Raw genomic sequence first — 22101 nt, forward strand, 5'->3', positions numbered from 1 at the left:
TGCAGTCTACATCGCCAGAACTGACTTCTGACTTTGACAAGGAGGAACTGATAGCCTGACTAACTGTGTTGAAGTTTATGTTGTTCACGAACAGGTAAGATTGATTTCCTCTATACATTGTATCTGCTAATCATCCTTTGCCTATTTTGTCTTGTTTGGTCGATTCCGGCTCATAAAAAAATCAACTTATATCATACTGTAGTTCCGGTAGCCTAACTGTTGTGAGCGTGCATAGCCATAGTTAAACTTTTGGGGTGATCACAGTTGGTCAAAATATAGGCTAGCGTAGCATAGTGTATTGTTGTCCAAAGTAGCCTAAGTATTTGGCATGTGATGTGGTTATCACCATATACTGACACATCAGCATCTCGCGGATTGTTATTGGTTTGTTCAGAAGTTTCCATTCATTTGGAAAAAACAAAGGCACATTAGGGACTAGACGGCCATGGACCTGTATGCTATACATTGCTCAATCGTGCACTTCAGATGCCTGTATAATTTAAAGGAATAATGAGTAGACTGATATAGGCTGATATTCACATAAACTCTTTGCGATGTAGACAGTGCACGCGATGATCAGCGCCTGTGCAGTCCTGACGCACCGTTCTTCTTGTCAGATTGTTTCGAGTCAACTCTGAGAAATGATACAATGAATAAAGCAACATACCGGTGGCCATAGCTGCGCCCATTGTTTCCATTCACACTCTGGTGCATGCATGACTGAACGATTGAAGGCTCAGTCAAGGGCTCAGGGTTCATGCTGTTGTCGTCTATTTGCTGCCTTGGCTATGAAGTTTGACTTCAGCTCTGTTTTTTTTTATCCAGATATTAGGCATCAACACACATGTAAGCCTACATCAAGTAGCCTACATATTAGCAACCTTTCATCAGCATGTCCGAAATATTCCACACTAGCACAAATTGTATGCATACAATATTAATTCAAACACAGGTAGGCCTGCTACTACCGTAGACTAATGATGGTGATGATGATTCTAAAATAGAAAACACTGATTAATTATTCATTTCTGACCACACCTCTGATAATTGTTCTCCAGGGCTAATACTGCTCATTTGTTTTAATGATAGGCTACAGATGGATGGAATCATACTAAGAAGATAATATACCGTTATTTCAGAATTGTATGCATGTCAGCATATACTGTTTTATTCTAAAATTATATTATGTTATATTATAAATATTATTTACCATCGATGCTTTTCAAGTCATACCTGAATGGAGGAAGAACAATGCTTCTATTTTTACTCCTTTTCACTGAAAATAGTTCATCTGTATCATGCAAGCTCAAACACAGACCCCCAATGACAGGAAGGACTTTTTCAGTTCAAACAAATAATACTGTTGTACTAACAATGTCAGTGTCAGAATCTTGTAGTGCTTAAGATAATATTTATATGAATTTATGAGGTCAAGACAAAAACAAGGCATCCTTTCTCATCAGGTGTTGCCACAGTCCGCCCTTGAGTTTTGGTGACCGCTAAGAAAGGTCTTTTTTGGGAAGCTTTGAAATTTACCAGACACTTGTTAAAAGAACAAGAATAAGATGGACTGCTGCTCAGAATATTTCTTGAATTTGTGTGACTACGCCATGCCTGCGTCAAAAATAGCACTTGGTTTTGTGGCATGACCTCAAGTGTGGCATTAGTTGCAGGAACTGTCAGACAACTAAATGATGCAATGGTCTACTTGTAAATATTTTTACTTAAGGTCTAGTTGCCATTGACAACTGTGGTATGCTACAGATTCTTTTTGTTGCTGTGTGACTGATGCCACTTGTTCTTGAGCCAATGAAGAAACAGAAGCAAATTAACAACATGGATCAGATTGTAGCCACATTGAATTTAATCTGACCACAAAATAAATAAATCCAGAGTCCATGCCATTAAAGCAGACAGGCCAAAGAAGTCTTAAGACAGTGGTTAGATGTGTCATGTATAGAGTAGTGAGCTCAAGCCCAAGGAATGATTATTTTGCCACCATGCGGTGGCTGCCAGGTCCTGTGTGTGTCTTCACCACTGAGCCCAAGCTTCTGGCCTGCCAAGTTATGGGGCCGTGGTCTTCCTTGACGCACAAGGTACGTCCTGTTCCGACCAGACTGCATCACGTCTTCTGCCGTCGTCCAATACAGTTCTCCTGCATAACAACACCTTTGCCAAGAGAACGTCGAAAAAATCTGGGAAAGGCTAACTCTAATTTTACTCTCAGAGTGAAAGAACTCTGCGACCACAGCGCTGAATCTTTTTTAAGACTGATTTTTTTTTAATGAGAACTTGTGGGTTGTATAACAAATTGTATACAAGGTGTAACAACAAATCTATTAAGACATAATTTCTACTGCTGAGAATGCTAGTGGTGAAATTGTAGAGAAGACAAAAAGACTGACCTAGCCATTTGTACAGATGTAATTACATTTGCTTGATATATATTGCTCCTCATGCCTGGCACTGTGTAGAAGGAAGAGAAACTGATGTCAGCCGGGTACATCCTACTGACCAAAGATCCTTGATTACTCCGCTTGAACCCTCTCTGCCGGGTACATCCTACTGACCAAAGATCCTTGATTACTCCGCTTGAACCCTCTCTGCCGAGTACATCCTACTGACCAAAGATCCTTGATTACTAGCTCCGCTTGAACCCTCTCTGCTACTGACTGTAACAGGGCATACAGTATTCTGAAAACAATGTAGCCTATGTTGTTGTTATGGTTACAGGCTGGAAATGGACTTACATTGTATTTAGTCTTATTGAACATTATCAATATTAGCCAGAAAGATGTATTCACTTATTAGAAAACTATAACCTCATAGCAGAGATGGTTTGTACTTCATCAGGTCTGTGCAGTACAGCCAGGGTGATTTTTATTTGGGTCATACTTGTCCAGCTCATGTGTCATTTTTACTGCAGCAGTCATAAATCTGAGCGCAGCCACTGAGAGGGATGAACATTAGTGTTGTCCTGTCACCGAGTCAGGTGAGGAAGCCAGAGTGCTGCTATGGGAACACATGCGTTTATGGACAGATTGAGGAATTGCCCAAAGAGTACCTCATTTTCATGACTAAGGCTGTCACTGTGCTTATTCTGCGCTGTGGGACTTCCTCAAGCTGACCACCAAGCAGCACCATCAGCGTCATGTCACATCCAGCAGACAGAATGGGAAAAGGGAAGAGCATTACTCTCAACCCTCTTCTAGTTTTTGAATTAGTTTTATATTTTCACCAAAGAATTCAAAGAGATTCATGCGGCACACAGATTACCTATTTGATAAGTGGTGTGAACCAAGAGGGATGCTGATAGATAACGCCTTAAATGAAATCATCAGAAAGAAACAACAAAACAAACAATAAAAAGGCATCCCGGTCGTTAACTGCCAGTCATCCAAACCCCAACGGCTGCAGGGGCGAAGAAGGCAGTGTCAAGTCACAATATGCATTGGATGGAAGTTGGATGGAAACCTGCTTATTGTGAATCAGATAAACCTAAATCAATTTAGTTAACCAACTGCCAGTCACCCAAGCCCCAACGGCTGCAGGGGCAGAGGAGGATGACCCTTTCCCCGGGCCACTGACCCACTTCACACTCCGGTCCTGGGGCCCTCGCCCTCCACTTCCTGCTGCCCCGGCCCTGATGCATCGTCCATGTGTGTGAGGCGCTCGTGCAAACCTGCCGCTCACTCCATTGTGTCCAGTCAGGATGGTGATAGAGGAAGCAATCCCACCCCCCCACACACACACACCTCAACCCCCAGACTCTCCCTGCCCCCCTGCTCAGAGCAGGTAGACGGCCAGAGCTCTGGGCGCACAGGGGTCCAAAAAGAACTTCCGCACATTGTGCAGCTGTAAATACAGGAAGTCTTGTTGATTGATATTCTCCCCGTACTCCTTCTCAGTCTTTGAGTTGCCGTTGAAACAGATACCTGTGTTTTGTTTGGGCATTCTGTGAAATTTATACCATTAATGTTCAACTGCATTGGCTGCGACCTTTAGCGGTTTGTGCACTTTTTGTACAAAGCTATTATTCTTTTTGTAGGCATTGTAAGATGTTTTTGCAAACCTCTGTGTTTCTCTTTTCATTCTTTGGGTGTCCTCCCCCTGATTTCCCGGAGTGTGTGTGTTTACCCTTATTTGATAATAGTTCTGGAGATGGCACGTCACTTTTTCACACATACTCGCAGCTCTGAGGGTTCTTTCCCCAGTCTTGCGACCTGCATCTTAGTGAAGTTAAGGACAGGAGGTAGACAGTGTCCCCACACTGGGGATTTCCACTACTCACACTCTTCCACAGCCTCTTTGAGATGCCGCCACTGAACGGCTTCCTGTTTTTTGAGGCCCTTGTAGTCGAGCCGGAGGCAACAGGCCGTCCCTGCTGTTTTCACCTCATTGAGTCACTCTGTGTCCTTCACAGTGTTTCAGCTGGAAGTCAAAAATAGTAATCCCTTTCATCATTTGGCTGCATAAGACACGTAAGGATAAATACATGTAGTAAAACATATTTATTTTCCTAATTGGATAAGTTTAGCATATTTTTTAATTGCTGGAACATCTCATGAACTATATAGTTACATAACACTGCAAAAAGTAACTCCTAAACTATAAATAACATACCCAACATGGTGAAATGCAATTTGTGCCAGGGCCACGTTATTCACAGGCAGGACTCCAGTCTCACCGCCAGGCCTGGCCTGGCACAGAGACGCCTCTCTCTCTCTCCGTCTCTCCCTCTCTCTCTCCCTCTCCCTCTCTCCCTCTCTCCCCCTCTCTGTCTCCCTCTCTCTCTCTCTCCAGATGACAGGCAGGGCAAGTTTACACAGCCACCTCTTGGCACGGCGCTCTGTCTCTCTCCTCACCGATTTAGACCCGGTTGTCCTCCTTGTCACATTTACATTTCCACTCTCCACCACCATGGAGCAGCCAAATAGGGCAAGGACGTTACTCATGCTCCTCCAAACAAGCAAGCAGGACTGAAGAGTGCTGGTGCTCCTGCAGTAACCCTCAGAGCTTACAGAGCAGAGAGACTGGATCCTCCTCTCTGATGTTCTCATCTTTCCACATTGGCACCTTAACGATTATATCATCACATTGTTGGCCCTCATCTAATGATGGTTTGCTAGAAGGTGCTCTAAGCGATGGTACGCGGTTTCTAAGCTAAAAAACGAAACGGTCACATACAGCAAACATCTCCTCACCATCCGCTAGCAGCCTGTCCCTAGCCTAGAAATCTAGACGCTGCCAGGGTAGTCTGGAAACTCTCCGTTGGCTTGCGAGCTGGAAAAATTAAACTTCGATAAGGCCAATCACATTTTGTATAGAGTCAGTAGGCGGGCTTAACATAATGATTGATGGCAGAGTTGCAACGGTTCGGCGTGAATTCCCAGCTACTTGAAAACAAAGAAGATGGATGTTGCTGTTGGCGAACAGCGTGACATGAGTTAAGCTTTTTTTAAGTCGGCAGAAGTTGGAACTAGCCAACTCACTCTGCTGGTGGGAAAACGCATTGGAGTCATGAGTTGTAGCGCTATCCTATTGCGTGTAGAGGGAATTTGAAAGACAACTGATTATCCCGCCCCTCGGACTGAGCACTGCGAATGGTGAGTCCCCAGACCCTACATCTTACACTGTAAAAAAGCGTGGTCTCTGTGGACAGCCCAGCAAAATGGCAGCAAAAATAGCCCAGTCCAGCCTGGACCATGAAACATAACAAACTGTTCCAGCCGATCACCGATGAGTTGCGCATTCAGGAAAGTTTCAGTTGCACTGGAGGGAGTGGGAGGGAGTCGCGAGCTAGCTCTCTGTTTTCTTTGAACGTCAACAGAAGTAACATTACCCAACAACACTTACACCTTTAAGTGGCAACAGCCTCAGTCTCTATATCCAACAGCATCAACCCTCATAAAAACATCATCCAGTCCATTCCACTCATCAATGTGGGTCATTTATTTACAGTTACAATTGCCAGTGTAGATAGTTCACTGTTGCAATTTAGTTTGGTGTTATTGAACAGTTATTGAACAGCAGAATAGAAAAGTAGCTGCTTGATCATTCTGTGGACAGCATGTGTCTGATATGACACCCTGTGGTGTATGAGGCTGTTGAGTTGTGAATGGACCCATTTGTGGCTGATGGAGCCACAGCGGATGGAGTGGATGTGGGGTGGTGTGAAACTCCTGGAAACTCTGTGGGCAGACCTTAGCAAACTCTCCAAGCTCAGATCATTTCACACCAGAACATTCACATGTCGTCTACGTACACACCTTACACACACACACACACACACACACACACACACACACACACACACACATTCACCGCCTCACCCTTAACATTCCTCACAGGAGGAAGGAGGTAATTTTTTATCAAGCTTCTTTTGCAAACATCAGGCCCCAGTTGCACAAACTCACAGATGTCTCGGACGGACCGTTTTGACAACCCATCAAATCTATTTTGGTTGCTGCTGCACACATTTAGCTGTCGTCCTACCTCAGGGCCCGGGCTAAAAATATCCGCCAGCACACACACACACACAAACACATACACACACAAACAAACACACACACGCGTGGAACGCCTACTCATTCAGGCGGCAGGAAGTGTGTCAGGTCCTGTTGCTCGGCAGCGCAGGCTGATTGAGTGCGAGCTGAGCAACAGGAAGCATGCGGTCGGGGCTCTGTGCACGCTTCTGCTCCACTGCCCAAGCTGTGCTGGTGATAACCCTCTATGTTAAATCTTCGTGCTGCGATTAGGAGTTGAAATCTCCCCCACCCACCCCCACTCCCAAAATAATTCCACCCCCTCTGCATCTGTAGGTGGACAGGAGAGGTGATCTGAGGGTCACTGAGAGACATAGGAGGGCCCATAAGATGACCCATAGGGCCCATAAGATGACCCATAACTTATAGATAACTTCTCCAGCCAAATGTATTTTATTTTTATCATTAGTGAAAGTTGATGATGACAGCTGTACTTCCTCCCCCTGAGCTGCCCCCTCTCTCTCTCTCTCTCTCTCTCTCTCTCTCTCTCTCTCTCTCTCTCTTTCTCTTTCTCTGTCTCTCTTTCTCTCTCTCCCTCTCTCTCTCTCCCACACTCATGCGCTTCCTCCCCCTCGAGCACGGCAGCGGTGTGTGAGTAGAGCTCTGAGCTCTGAGAACAGCGTTGGCCACTGCAGTGACAGCAGCAGCAGCAGCAGATAGAGGAAGTAGAGGCAGCAGCTCGAGCTCCCGTGCGACGCCTCTCTCTCACACACACCCGTGTTTGTCGGATCCACGTGCGGCCTGCGTGACGGCAGGTGCCCTGAGTGCGCGAGTGAGGCGAAGATCCCTGCAGGTGAGAGGGCTCCACGAGACGGAGAGGCTCGTCCTTTTTTTTTGTTTTTTTTTCTCCCAGGGGCCTCTGGGAGCTGGCCGGCTGCGTTGGAGCCTGAATGTGTCCATTCATGGCCTGAGTCAGGGAGAAACTGAGCCGCTGGGAAAGTCGCTTCGCTCAGCATGTTCACTCGCGGTTTTAAAGCCACAACTAGTTTCAGCTCTTTCCTGGGTATTAGTTTTGTGGTGTTCCTGTAATCTGTCAAGCTCATTCACACTTTGAATGGCCCTGGCAGGTTTGGCTGGTGTTAATGGCCGACACCAGACTGTATGAGTGCTGTTCACAGTAACAGGTGTGCAGATGACAGCGTACGCGTGCTGGCATTCTGTGTTTTTGTTTGGATCTTGCTGTGGAGGAGTCAGCAGATCATTCTATGTGATGTGTTTTGTCTGTATGATTTAAGTAATAGGCGTTTCGCTTTCAGCTGGGCAAATATTGGAAACCAGGCTGCCTCTTGTGGAACTTTTTAAAAATCACACTTTATTTTTTTCCCGGTGTTTTTTCAGACAATCCCTTTTAAAATTGTTTTTCTACCAGAGGTTCTTGTGGTTGTGATTCATTTGGTTTTGTAGCATATTTCTTGTGGAGCGTCAGAGCCTCCCACAGATGTGGCTATTTTCAGTTTGACTTGTCATGCCAGTGTTTAAGCTAGGTTGTTGAATATGCTCACCCCAACCACGTGAAGCTGACAGCTTGTGTTATCTACAAACTGAGATAAAGAGGTTTTTTACCGGCATGGGAAGTGGTTTCTGTTTAATCAGTGGTTCAGGTGTTTTTGTATGAGGAAAAGTTAATGTGCCACTAGAGTTATGTTGGCATACCGTTGTCTTATGTTGGCATAGCGTTGTCCTGGTCACGTCCTAATGGTAGGAGATACGTGTGTGTGTGTGTGTGTGTGTGTGTGTGTGTGTGTGTGTGTGTGCGCGCGTTTGTGTATTTGCCATGTTTGCATAATGCTGATAGCAAAACCATTTGTGAAAGTTTGTGAAAATGATTTCAGGGCCACTCTAAATCCTAATGAGAAATGAAAGGTGTAAATGTACGACCATCTCAGGAACGTGCTCCTCTTCACTCCTCTCATCTGCACATTCATGAAACATCGATGAGCACCTGCTTGTAGGATCCACATTTCTAGGACCATGATACATCCTAAGCGCTCTTCAGCCTTCTGTTCTTCTGTTTCCCTGCGCAGGAGTGTACAGTAGGCCCACGCCACGTGACAATGACAGAGCCCCAGTAGCAGCATGGCCCTCTGGGATGTTCCTAATAGCCAGGGCAGCAGCATGGAGCCCACAGGTAACTACTCCACTCTCAGCTCCACCTCAGCAGTCACAGGTAACTACACCACTCTCAGCTCCACCTCAGCAGTCACAGCACCAGCATGTTGCCCATTTGGTTATCTGGATTCTTGGTTGCAATGAGTAGGTTAAAGAATAACTGGATGGTTAAGAGGCGACATCGTTGTTCAGTGTACATATGAAATGAATGATTAGCTCCGCTAGCTGAACGTCAGACCTACCACTAAGTTCCTGCTGTGTTGTTGACATTAGCAACTGATGAGGCTTGCAAATCACTAAACCTTTAAAGCTAAGATTTGAACTGTCTACTTCTGAAATTGAAATTGAAATGTCCACTACTGACTGTATCACATGTCACCATATGGAGTAGTGCCATTGAGAGTGAAGGTAAATGGTGCTTCCTTGTTGCAGATGCTGGTGTCTCCACTGCTGCACCAGAGTCAGACATCTATCGCAGTTTGCAGGCTGTGCTCCGAGAGCTGGACAGCCGACATTCCACCGCGCGGGTACACAAAGGTACGGCCTCCACCTCCACACCATACTCACCTCCACCTGCACACCATACTCACCTCCACCTGCACACCATACTCACCTCCACCTCCACACCATACTCACCTCCACACCATACTCACCTCCACCTCCACACCATACTCACCTCCACCTCCACACCATACTCACCTCCACACCCACATGAGGAGCAGGAGGTCTTCGGAGGACATCTGCAAGTCATCCATGTTTATTTTAGTCTCGCCATCATAACATGTTTGTTATCTAGTTAGGCTTCCTTCCTGAGTCTGCATCTACTAAACACAGCAGTATTAGTCATTGGTCAAGTGTGAAATGAGATGGGAGATTTATCAGATCTGCTGCACACATGGATAATTTGGTGTTGGGCTCTTTATCTGCAACTATAAATATGCCCTTATAAGCCCAGATCACATGAGGATATGACTCAGTCACTTTTTGACGTTCACAGCAATTTAGCTTTTACAAACTTCTCATATTACTTCCAGCTTTCGGTGTCCATCGTGATTTATCAGTGAAATAGTCTATGCTGACTGGGCAGCAGTGTGTGTGAGCACGTGTGTCATTGCTCATGTGTTTGGCTTGTTTGCTTTCACAGGGATGCTGAGATGGACTCTTCACAAAAAGGTTCAGAAAAACCCACAGTACAACCTGATTTTAGTCAAGGTGGTCATCAAGGAACTAGAAAAAGTGAGTCAACAACATGCATGAATTGTAGGCCTCAGAAAACAACCACAACAACAACAACTTTTATTTAAATAAATTGTATGTTAAATATGTTACATTTGTTCAATATGTCTTATGCATACATCATATTTTCCAGACAGTTGAGTATTTTGAATGCTGTGTACATGGTGTTGATGTTGATTGTTCTAATGTGTGATGTTGTACTGTATGTTGGATTCTCTAATGGGAGCTTTGTGAGTAAAAGTGTCCTTGAAATGAATGAATCTAAATGTGGATAAATAACAATAGTTATTCATCAGCCACTTTGGAACAAAATCTCAATCTCTGTTATTAACAGAGAATAGCAACAGTAGGCTGACAATTTATATTTAATTAAAAGCATGAGATCCCAACCTGTAGTTGGTGTACAGAAGGGGTAGATGGCTTGGTGGGTGCACAGGGGGAGCACATTTCCTGACGTGTCTCCAAACATGTTGTGTCTCTAGGCAGAGAGGGTGGACTGCAAGCTGCACATCATCCCCCTGCTGCATACCCTGATCTACGCCACCATACAGGTACAGCACACACACACTCCACTAAAGTCTGATCTACAGTTATCATCACCCACAGTACAACCTGATTTTAGTCAAGGTGGTCATCAAGGAACTAGAAAAAGTGAGTCAACAACATGCATGAATTGTATGCCACCATACAGGTACAGCACACACACACTCCACTAAAGTCTGATCTACAGTACGCCATCATACAGGTACAGCACACACACACTCCACTAAAGTCTGATCTACAGTACGCCATCATACAGGTACAGCACACACACACTCCACTAAAGTCCGCACGATGACTCCGCTCACGCGCAGCGCTCCTCTCAGGCTGGTGAAGGCTCTGCACCTTGCTCCAAATGACACACAAGTGGTTTCATTTCATACGCACACCTCACACCTGCATTTCCTGGTCAAGATGGAACGTTTCTGTGACTGATATTTACCCACTGTTTGGTGTGAGTGTGTGTGTGTGTGTGTGTGTGTGTGTGTGTGTGTGTGTGTGTGTGTGTGTGTGTGTGTGTGTGCGCGTGTGTTTGTGCCTACACAGACTGTAAGAATAAGCTGCGCTGTTCCGTCGTCATGTTTCCACTGATTAATGGCCTTGCTGTAAATGCATCTTGTTCTGAAATCATCTGTGTGTGTGTGTGTGTGTGTGTGTGTGTGTGTGTGTGTGTGTGTGTGTGTGTATGTGTGTGTGTGCCTACACTGACTGCAAGAGTTAGCTGCGCTGTTCCGTCGTCATGTTTCCACTGGTTAATGGCCTTGCTGTAAATGCATCTTCACTGCTGCCAACTCACGCACTGGAATGGTGCGAAATGCGTGGAGCCAATCAAATAAATTAATCTCACTCTCAAGAGAGTTGCATACATGCATCTTGTTCTGAAATGATCTCTCTCTCTCTGTGTGTGTGTGTGTGTGTGTGTGTGTGTGTGCCCGTGTGTGTGTGCGCGCGTGTGTGTGTGTGTGCGTGTGTGTTTGTGCCTACACTGACTGTAAGAGTTAGCTGTGCTGTTCCATCGTCATGTTTCCACTGATTAATGGCCTTGCTGTAACTGCATCTTGTTCTGAAATCATCTCTCTCTCTCTGTGTGTGTGTGTGTGTGTGTGCTCATATGTGTGTGTGGTTTCCAGACCCCGTTCATTCCTGACGACCTCTATAAGAGAATGTATGACTTCTGTAAGAGGCTGCTGACACTGCCTCAGCCATACTGCACCGTGGGCCTCACCTACTCCAGACAGATGAAGATGGAGCGGGGGACCCCAGGTACGCACCCCCCCCCCCACACACACACACACACAAGCTCCACTAAGTCAACCAAACAGCTTTAACATCTTTGCTTTGTCCTAACAGGTGTTCTATACCAAAGACTGCTGGTTTCAGAACACAGCCTGAAGAATGACAGCTATCCTCTTCAGGAGAAGTGAGTGATGCATTAAAGTTTTAAAAGTTTTAAATTCAGGCCATGAATAGTTTTGTGTGTGTGTGTGGGGGGGGCATGGGTTTATATATAGCATAAACAATGCAGTGCTGCAGTGCTTCCTGACTTGCCTCTTGTGTGGCCTTGGCCATGAGCGCTAAAAGTCGCTGAGTACAAGCGTGAGTCAGCCCTGTGGTGGCGGCCACTGAGTCACCGTCCCCGTGGTAACCGCCCCTGTGTCCGTCCTGCTTCTCCCTCAGGGTGTTTGTGTTCGCTGACCCTGCCGTGCTCGCAGGCTCCCTGGCGAAGGTGCTGAGGGTGGACATCGAGTCGGGCCAGGGCTTCCAGAGCCCACTGGGCCTCATGCGCTCGGCCGTGCAGCACAGCCTCCAGGCAGCGCTCGGGGAGGACCGGTGCCAGGCCGCTGCGCTGGCTCACGCCCTTCAGGTCAGTTCATGCCGCCCGCGGTCAAGTCCGCACGCCTGTGTTCTTTCTTGAAAGTGATTCTTGGGAACAACAACTATTGACCACTAGCCTTCATGACACTTCATCTGCGGGGCAGCCCTGACACATTTGTACTCTTCAGAGCTTGCGAAATGCGTGTTTGTTTTCGATGTGGTTTATCGCTGTGGATTGTAACATTTGTGAGGATCAATCTAATCTTAATCTTAATCTGATTTAAAAATGTCAGGACTCTTGCCAAGAAAGGTTGTGTCTCCTGCGTCTTACATCTCATGTAATATAATGTGTTGTGGTGTGTGCGTGCGTGGGTCGCTGGTCCGACCTCTTTCTCGAGATTGCTGGTCCTCTGTGGTTCCCGTGGTTGCAGTTTACAGTAAAGCGTGTTCATTTCTCACAGCTGGGGTGCGGCAGCTGGGACCCTCGCAGTCGAGGCTGTGTGTAGGAGGCTCAGATACTACAGGGGCCATGCGCATAGAGTTCAGCTTTGGCATTTAACTTGCACTGCAAGTTCTGTTTCTCTTTTTGGTCTTTTAAACTGTTTCCAGACGACTCAAGTTCTTAGATTCTCAAGTTCTCTTAGTATAGGCAACAAGATTTGGTTGGCATTGGCAACCAAAACCTCATGCATCCACTTTTAGCCACTTTTAAAAGTCAATGTTGAGCCCTGATCCACTGGATTCATTTATTCAGTTGAATTAATACAGGGCTTTAATGGCTGTTATTGTTTTTAATGGCTGTTATCACCATTTCTCAGCTTTTTCATTTGCGTCTGCTGAGCGCAGTACATTGGCTAATGAGTACTGATACCGTTTCTGATTGAGTCAGCTAGTCATTTACTGCATTAGGGTGTAATCTACCACAGTAATCACACTCAGTGACAGGAGCAGTCTGCCACACTCCAAAGTGTTAGCCAGTACGCACCGCAAAGATTCTGAATGAGATGAGAAGTCAGTAGCAGTCAGAGCGAGACCTGCTCCTCCCCCCGGGTGTAAAGAGTGCTCTGAGTGTGTGGAGTTTATCATCAGTGCATCGTCATTACCAGAGACGCCTCAACAGGATGCCCACTGGAGCGTCCAGCTGCTGTTGTCCCCGACCCGGATGGACTGTCACCTGTTTTTTTTAATCTATTTATCACTCAGTTTTTACCTTTGTATTTATCTCTGTCTTTCTATGTGTGTGTGTGTGTGTGTGTGTGTGTGTGTGTGTGTGTGTGTGTGTTTTAGGGTCAGTCGTTACAGGATGTTGAACCGTACTTCCAGGAAGTGCTGTCGGCGATGGAGCACAGTGCGGAGGCCAGTCGGAGTGAGCGCTCCCAGCTGACCGACAGGCTGCAGACACTCTACACTGAGATCCTCAGGTCCTCAGTTGACCAAGGTAATGGCAGGTGGACATGTGGCCAGGGGGGGGGGGGGGGGTGTGGCAGGGGAAGGCCTTTTTTTGGCCGAAGTACTCATTAATTTGTTGAGCAAAACAATTTGATTTGGGTTGTTTTAAAGATGAAGTTGCACTAAACGTATAAGGGAACTATTTTCTATCTCTTTCTTTTTTGTGTCAAAGATTTAGGGGGTACTGGGGGGTATTTGGGGGGCACTGGGGGGTATTTGGGGGGCACTGGGTGGTATCTGGGTGGTATTTGGGGGGCACTGGGGGGTATTTGGGTGGTATTTGGGGGGCACTGGGGGGTATTTGGGGGCACTGTCGCACCGTGCCACCTTGTGTCCAGGTGCCTTCAGGGACCCGGGTTTGAGTCTGACCTGGTCATTTCCCAAACGCCACTCTTCACTGTCCTCTATCAATACATTTAATTATGTTTTTTTTTTTTTTTTAAATGGATGGTATTTCACTTCCAGTTAAAAATTGTATTCTATTTCTGAAATACATTTCAGATTCAGGGATCCCCGAGGAAAGCTGTATTTCTCCCAGTTCTATTTGCTCCAGACAGTTTGTGCCTCAGCCAATGCATCCTCCAGTCCCTGCGGACTGCTTTCATGCTCTTTGTCTAGCAGCTGTCTGTGCCGCACAGGATGCTGGCGTTTGTTTTTGGTGTCATGGTGACGGGTTGGGCTTCTTTCCCTCTCTTTTAGCTCCATTGTCCCACAGCTCGCCGTGTGACGTTCCGCTTCCCAATCCGGAGATGAGCTTCCACATTTGGAGTGAGGAGGAGGAACTCTGTGAGTGGGCCTGCATTCAGACAGTCCTTATTACTGTATTACACGGCTCTATTGGACACTGGCTCATTCAGACAGTCCTTATTATTACACGTCTCCTATGTCCCTACTGGACACTGGCTCATTTTTGGACATTTTCATTTGTTGTATTGATTATTATTGTTAGTGGCTTAAAGTTCACTCTCTTCACTCAACATTTAGGTGGATATAGTTTCATATACCCCATATTCATATTCCCCCCCCCATCTTGCTATTATTTATGTTGTACTTGACTTTTGTGCTGTTGGATCATTTATTGTGTGGGTTAAGAGTTGTTGACAGCCCTTTTTTCATTTCCTCTTTCTTGCATTGCTGTGCGTGACAGGGCGAGAGCTGGCCAAGTTCATCCGCTCCAACTCCTTCTGTGAGCCCTTCTCCTTCCCGGAGGACTTCATGGCCGACCTGTCGACTGACCTGGACCCCGAGATGCCTCGCCACTCCGTCATATCCACCGACAGCGGCATCGAGCGCGACCTGCCCGAGGCGACGGAGCAGGTGGCACCCTCGTCGGGGCGGCTGTCTCGGCGCGGGGGCATGAAGGTCAAGCCCTCGGTGACGGACAGCGTGGCGCTGATGCAGGACGCGTTGGAGGAGACGGGCGCGTGCGTGTGGGGCACCGCGGGCAGCGGGGCGGGCATGCTGCAGAGACGCGCGGGCACCAGCGCCATGCCCTTCCCCAAGCAGCAGCAACGCCAGTTCACCGCCCGCATCGTCATGATGGGGGACGACAGGGTGCTGGGCAGGATGGCCAGGGCTTACTACTGGTTCAGGTGAACACTCACACTGCTTTGGTTTAGTTTGTTCCTGGCCTCAGTGTGTGTCTGCTTACTGTATACTGCATTAGGGGTGGAATGAGTGCAATGGCTAAGGAGCTGGGCTAGCATGCAGCCACCAGATGTGGGGATAATTCTGGGTTTCCACTGTTGTGCACTTGATCAAGGCACTTCATCCTAAATTGAGATTACCTTGTAAAAAGTAGATTACCACTTTTTTACTTTGAAGTAGCTTTGTAGAAGATTATCTGTTAAATGAACCAGATAATGTGGAACATGTGCACACAAGCTTTTATTGTATGTTACCTTGACTTGACTTCAGTTGACTTGATTTCCACATCACTGTAGTTTGATATCACTACAGAAGAAAGCACAGAGAATCACAACTGCACTGTGCTGTTAGTTGTAACTGCTGCATTCTCTCTAAAGCCTGACATGAAGTGGTGTGAAATTGACCAGCATGCGGAGTATCATGGTTAAAATGGCTTGAATTTAAATAAAGGAAGTGGATAAATCTGTTTGTGCGCGTGTGTGTTTGGGCACAGATTTCATGCCATGCACAAATCGCATCAGCTCTTTTGGTCTTTCTAACAGCCCTCGGAGGTCACTTGAGGGCTTCTGGTGATCTAATTGCGGTTCCTCCATAATGGCCTTCTGCTTCTGTTTGTCAGGAAAAGGGAAGCGAGAAGGCAGTTCCTCACAGCCAAAATCAACCTGCAGATTTACTACATCCCTGTTTCTGACCAGACCAGCTCCCCAGCCAAAGTAAGTCTTTCACGTGGTGTTCAACAGATCCACTCAGATCCTCAAATCGTGTGCATCGCCCGGTAGCTGCCCCTAGTGAGGCATCAGATAAGAAATAAGAAATGACAAAAGGTGTGTCATCTTCAGTTCAGCATTGATAGTGTTTGTCTCATAGTCTGTGTCTATTTCTTGATCTCCCCTCAGGAGAATACCTCAAGCGTGGCGAGCAGCCCTTGCTCCCTGGCGTCCTACTTGGGTATGGTAGATCCGTGGTACGAGTGCAACATAACCAGTCTGGGCCACATGATTCCCAAGCTTGCCAAAACGGTATGCACTACAACTGCTCATGTGCTTTAAATAGCCAAATTATAGTCAGTGCTAGCAGCAGTTAAATGTTACTTATCCTGCATGTAGACATGATCACACACACGCACCACTGAGTTAATGCCTGGAAAAAAACAAATAGAATGAAGATTATTGGAGATCTGTTTCTCTGGTGCCCTGCTCCATCAGACACATCCCTTTGTGAATGTTTTCATCATGGAAGGGAAGAGAAACTCTTTTATGAACGTATCTTAAAAAGAGGGAGGAAAAGGAAATGAGTTGTGGCCTTCTGTAAACAACAACACTCAGGATCAGCTACCGTCAGTCTGTGTTGAACGACAGGGCTATGGGTGTCTGACCAGTGGAACTATGTTAAACAACAGAGCTAGTGTCTGACCAGTGGAACTATGTTGAATGCCAACAATTGTAAAACTGCCTCAAAGTGCCTCAAAGTTCATTTCACTAGCAGACTGACTCTACAGTATGGTCATATATCATTTTTGCAAGTGGGATTAGTTGAGATTATCATGCACACAACCTGTTTGCAGTTATGAATGTGTATTCCTATATTGTGAATGTGCTGCTACAATGATCTCTTCCGTGTGACCTTTGACCCCATGTAGCATTCCAGCCCTGGCATGACATGTGAGCCCAACCCCTTCCTCTCTGATGTCATCTCTTACTATGTGCGCACTGCACTGCAGCCGGTCTACTTCACCATCTATTACATCAAGGTAGTGAATCTGTCCTCAACACAACCAAGCAGAATGCGTGTCCTATAGGAATTCAAAAGAGCTGTCATTTTCCTCTCCATATATGTATATACAGCTCTGGAAAAAAATTAACCACTGCACATTTTACTCATATCATCCTAGTCACTGAGTGACATTCTAATGAGTTGACGGCCCTATTCAAAATTAAGAGACCACTGCAAATTTGGTCAACTCATTTGAATGTCACTCAGCAACCGCAGGATGACATCAGAAAAATGTGCAGTGGTCTCTTCATTTTTTCCAGAGCTGTATATGCAGCGCATAACAATAGACCTTTTGATGTTAACCAGATGTATTGCTGAAGATAAAGGGTGCCATCAAAAAAGGAAAATAAAGAAATAGTGTAAAAATGTATCGTTTTCTTAACAGTGCCATGCATTGTTTTAGTGTTGCTGAGAAATTGTTTGAATGGAAAATGTCAAAATGTATAGAAAAGCTTCTGATAGAGATTCTCTGACTTCTAACATTCTTTAAGAATCTAGAGATATTTTATGCGATATGTTTTTTGTTGTTTTGTGTAGTGGGCACTACATTCATTAAGTATTTAAAGTCACTGTTTCCACTGTTTCCACTCTTTCCATTGGACTGTAAGTGTATGCGTAGGCAGTATCTCTTTGTTCCACCAAGAGAGTCTTAGCAATGGGAATGTTCACACAGCATCTGAAAGCATAACAGTGATCTTGACTAAATTCTCTCACATTTTCCATTTCTTTAGTACTTTGTATGAAACCCATCTTTACTGAGATTGCGTATAGCATTTGTCTACTGTGGTGTACAATTCCAGTGGAGAAAAAGCCTCAGTGTTTTCATGAGTCACTGTCATTGACTGGGATGGGCTCTGTTGAGCTGAGCAGGGCACAGTCGATCTAGATATATAGAATAGTGTCTGATGTAACTGCAGGATAGGGTCATTTTATAACCGTCCCTCAGTGCTCTATGGATTCCCCCTGAGGTGGCATCAGTAAGCTGAAAGTGATGATTGGTATGTGCTTCCTCCTCACAGATCTCATTTTCTAACCTCACAAAAGAGCCAGTAGAGGAAGTGTTCCTCTCTCATCTGGAGCTGGACTTCCCTGATTTTAAAGCCCTCCAAGCCTCTATGAAAGGTACATTAGGAGGGGGAATGCAATTATCTGTGTGTGTGTGTGTGTGTGTGTGTGTGTGTGTGTGTGTGTGTGTGTGTGTGTGTTGTGTGTGTGTGTGTGTGTGTGTGTCTGTGTGTGTCTGTCTGTCTGTCTGTCAATGTGTGTGTGTGTGTGTGTGTGTGTGTGTGTGTGTGTGTGTGGTTGTGTGTGTGTGTGTGTCTGTGTGTGTCTGTCTGTCTGTCTGTCAATGTGTGTGTGTGTGTGTGTGTGTGTGTGTGTGTGTGTGTGTGTGTGTGTGTGTGTGTGTGTGCGTGCGTGCATGTGTGTGTCATATTGCATGTTTGTTTATTTATATTTGGTCTTGATTGGCCACTCCACAGTCTGATTGCTTGGTGTTGACCCATTGTGTGTGGCTCTAATGTTTACCCTGTATGCTCCACTCAGACATGTCCATGAGACAGAAGAGGAATTCTCCGGAAGTCTACGGTGCCGCCATCTCAGTCAACTACAGAAAGGTGACTCATGCTAAACAACAAACAAGAAAACAAGAACTTGATATCACTATAATAGATGAAATTATATTGCTCACATTATGCAACTTACAGGTTAACATTTTGCTGAAAGTAAGCCTCCGATCTATAAACCCTTAAAGCAAGCTTTGAAGACTACATTTGCCTTAGATATGGCCTGAGAAACCACACCGGCCAAAATAACTATAAGACTGATCATTATTTTGCGCTAAATAACACAGACAGTGTACCCAATGGAAAGATCATATCTTGTGGATGGAATGGCCTGTGCTAGGCTACTCCAGAGCTGCTATAGGAGCACGGGAATAGAAAGGATTACTTTACTTTACTTAGAACAGGTATCATGTCAATTCAATCATTTCCAACATTATCATTCTCATGAAACTGATCAAACCAATGCAAATCATCACTACCAAATCTAAGACACAATTTCAACACTATAAGAATAAAGTCATATGCCAGCGCTAAATTCCACAGTAGGCAACATTTAGGTGGCCGGTGCTCCACTTACACACTGTGTCCAAGCGGTTATGACCAGTGCCACTCAGAGTGAGGACCCACAGGTGTGTGGTCAGCCAGTCTAAGCCACAGAATTACAGGATCACTGGCTCCTGTGTCCCTGTGTCCCGTATCATGCTAGATTTGCTTCTCAATTGTTATCGTTGACCTTGTGTTACCATTCTCACAGGTGTCGCTAAGCAACAGGGAGGTTGACAAAAGCCTGTCACTGAGGGCATCTGGGGTTCAGATCTGCGCCATTCCCCCAAATGAAACCGAGGGTAAGGCCTCATAATAGGCACTGTGCCACATCCATTATGCGCACTGCTACATTCACTCAATGATTGCATGATGGTATTGTGGATGATATCTTGCCCATTTGAATGTGCCTTGACTTTTTGCTGCCTTCTTGTACTCAAATGCACACTTGGTGGACTAAACTGTAAAAATAATGATTGCTGATGGTATTTAGCAACTGGATACTACTGGATAATTTGCAGTGTTCATTTTGAAATAAGTTCATTTTGAAATAAGTAATTTTGGGCTGCAAACCACATACTTATTCATGCTTTTGTTCTTTTCAGATTTCAACTGTCTTACTGTTAGCTTTACTGACATGAAACCCAAAAGTAGCTTGGTAAGTCAATTCATATTCATTTTATCCATGTTGTGTGTCAGAATGTTTATGCTGACTGACCACCACAATTTGTGTGTTACATTGACAGGAACCAAAGATTTGGACCTGTGACATTAGAATCAGGTCTCTAGAAAGAACAACATTCACTGTTTGCCTGGACAATGACTCACGCAGGACTTTTAAAGATGTTCAAAGGTAAGATCACAAGGAACTATTACTCTCAGATGTAGACCGTATCTATTAAACATCTGTCATACACATATCGTGTTCATTATTTGTGACAAGAAGACATATTTGAATTGAATTTGAAAACTTAATTTTGTATAATTGTTTTGTTTGTTTGTTGTTTATTCACAGTATTGAGATTGCTCCCTGTCTTGATCCGGGATACTGCCTTCAAAAGACAATGAGGTCAAAGTTTAATGTCGCAGATGACATTGAGGCTGGCCTTAGCAAGTACATAAACAAGCGCCTGTCGCTGCCTATTAACACATTTGCTGGCATCATTCATTGACAAAAAGACAACGGGACAGAGTGGACAGTGGACACCTCTGCTGGTCACTTCATGGAGGTGGTGAAGACACCAGAACCGTAGACACTGGAACCGCCAGCCTTGTCACGCCATTCTGATGGACTACCGTTTAAGAGATAACTTCCCTTTTCACATGCAACAATCTTTGAAGAACACAGGCTGATCATGTGTAAAGAAATCATCTTTATCCTCACAGAAAGCTGAAACACAAGTCAGTTCATAGTCATTCAAAAATGGCTGGGTGCTTGGAGTGATATGAGGGACTATGGGGCAATAGCTGAACCATACTGTGCTGTAATGTACTAATATATCAATACTGGTATAGCAATATTGTATGATAACACCTCTCTCTCTCATCCATTGCTCAATCCATATGACACTAATATTGATGATTCAGTGGTACCTGTACTTAGCATGTGGTATGATTCATTTCAGGTGCATATCAGTCCTTTCCGTCTGGTTAGGTATGCTTTTGTCATTTAGTGGTTTGAAGACCTAGTTTTCAAAAGCTATTCTTCATATCTAACATTTCCTGTTTCAGTTTAAAGGTAGATTCCTCAAGTCTAATTCGGTACCCGTTAGTACACTCTCTGTCAAATGTAACAAATGGCTCATCAGGGCCCTCTAGCTGTTGGTTCTGTCTGTGCACTTCAAAACACCTCTAGTGTTCATAGACTGCCCTGCCCTTATAAGTGGGAAGCAAATAGTCATAAACATTTCTAGCCAAATAGCCCGTTGCTTTCATGACCACAGACGGGAAGGGTGAAATTTGGTTATTTTGTTATTTCACCAACAAATGTGGGTGTTGAAGTAGAAAAGGAGGACTCCTCATTCTTGTTAATTGTTTATGTGTTTTGCACATGTTTTTGCACACACTGGTCTTCCGTGAGAGCCTGTAAACATGCACCAAATGGGGCTGATAACAGACCAGCACAGACACAGCAGCCAATGGCAAAGCTCTGTGCTTGTTTGAAGCAGTGACTGCAGACTGTGTGGTTTTCAAGGCCAAGTATCGCTCCACTTTATATAAATTGTGCAAATTTCCTGTGAGATCAGTCATGATTATGTAAAAGAAATGGCATGTCCAATTTGATAAGGGTTTTTAAAGCATTTTCATGACATTGCCTGTAGTGTAATTTGTAAATCAAGACGTTTTTCCAGTAGGCCCTACCTTCTTTGATGTGAGATATTCATAATTCATCAGGATATGAAACTGCACAAAATTGCCTCAGCTGACAATAACAAACCTCAGCAGACTTTGAGCAAAAAACATTAATCAATGAACCTAAATTAGCCACCAAATGCTTACTAATTATGCTATCACACATGATCTTTTAATATGAAAACAGACTACACACACATACACACACACACTATATTTAAACATGTAAAGGTCTACAGTTACTCTTTTTGTAATTTATTTTATCATCATTTTGTAAATGATGTTGCTTGTACATATGTATAGGCCTACTTTATGTAAATAGACATAACATTTGTAACTCAACATTAAAGTATTATGTTTGTAGAGAACAATGACTGAAATAAGTTGTTTTAATACCACGGTGTAGCAGGGGTTCAAACCTGGTGACAGTGACAGCATCATGGACTTTAGCCATGCACCTGGAACACCTGCTCTGTCCGCAGTTCATTTTTAAAGCGCAAGATGGTGCCATTGGGCAACGTGAAGTT

At 44.9% G+C, this 22101-nt stretch overlaps 1 protein-coding gene across 4 annotated transcripts; it reads left to right on the plus strand.

The window, feature by feature from the left end:
* LOC125298419 (phosphoinositide 3-kinase regulatory subunit 6) lies at positions 1-21939 on the plus strand. Of its 4 annotated transcripts, none has more exons than XM_048249130.1 (20): positions 1-94; positions 8570-8712; positions 9087-9191; positions 9799-9890; positions 10373-10441; positions 11561-11693; positions 11781-11850; positions 12108-12294; positions 13533-13683; positions 14394-14480; positions 14842-15286; positions 15961-16054; positions 16238-16360; positions 16981-17091; positions 18134-18236; positions 18660-18730; positions 19434-19524; positions 19828-19880; positions 19969-20075; positions 20238-21939. In XM_048249130.1, the coding sequence occupies exons 2-20, from the start codon at positions 8622-8624 to the stop codon at positions 20392-20394; spliced, it is 2340 nt and encodes a 779-aa protein (XP_048105087.1). In that variant the 5' UTR covers positions 1-94; positions 8570-8621; the 3' UTR covers positions 20395-21939. The 4 variants fall into 4 exon arrangements, with proteins under 4 accessions (XP_048105087.1, XP_048105089.1, XP_048105088.1 ...); XM_048249132.1 differs by having other exon boundaries at positions 8570-8673; XM_048249131.1 differs by lacking the exon at positions 1-94 and adding an exon at positions 7158-7338.
* The last annotated feature ends 162 nt before the right edge of the window (positions 21940-22101 follow it).

Source organism: Alosa alosa, chromosome 7 (genome assembly GCF_017589495.1).
Source record: "Alosa alosa isolate M-15738 ecotype Scorff River chromosome 7, AALO_Geno_1.1, whole genome shotgun sequence".
In the NCBI taxonomy this organism is placed as follows: domain Eukaryota; kingdom Metazoa; phylum Chordata; class Actinopteri; order Clupeiformes; family Clupeidae; genus Alosa; species Alosa alosa.

What these genes read in the sequence shown, in the direction of transcription:
- LOC125298419 (XM_048249130.1), top strand. Translation starts at nt 8,622, where the DNA reads ATGGCCCTCTGGGATGTTCCTAATAGCCAGGGCAGCAGCATGGAGCCC. An exon ending in GATGGAGCGGGGGACCCCAG is followed by an intron (nt 11,694 to 11,780) that starts GTACGCACCCCC and finishes TTGTCCTAACAG; the next exon opens with GTGTTCTATACCAAAGACTG. An exon ending in TCACCATCTATTACATCAAG is followed by an intron (nt 17,092 to 18,133) that starts GTAGTGAATCTG and finishes TCCTCCTCACAG; the next exon opens with ATCTCATTTTCTAACCTCAC.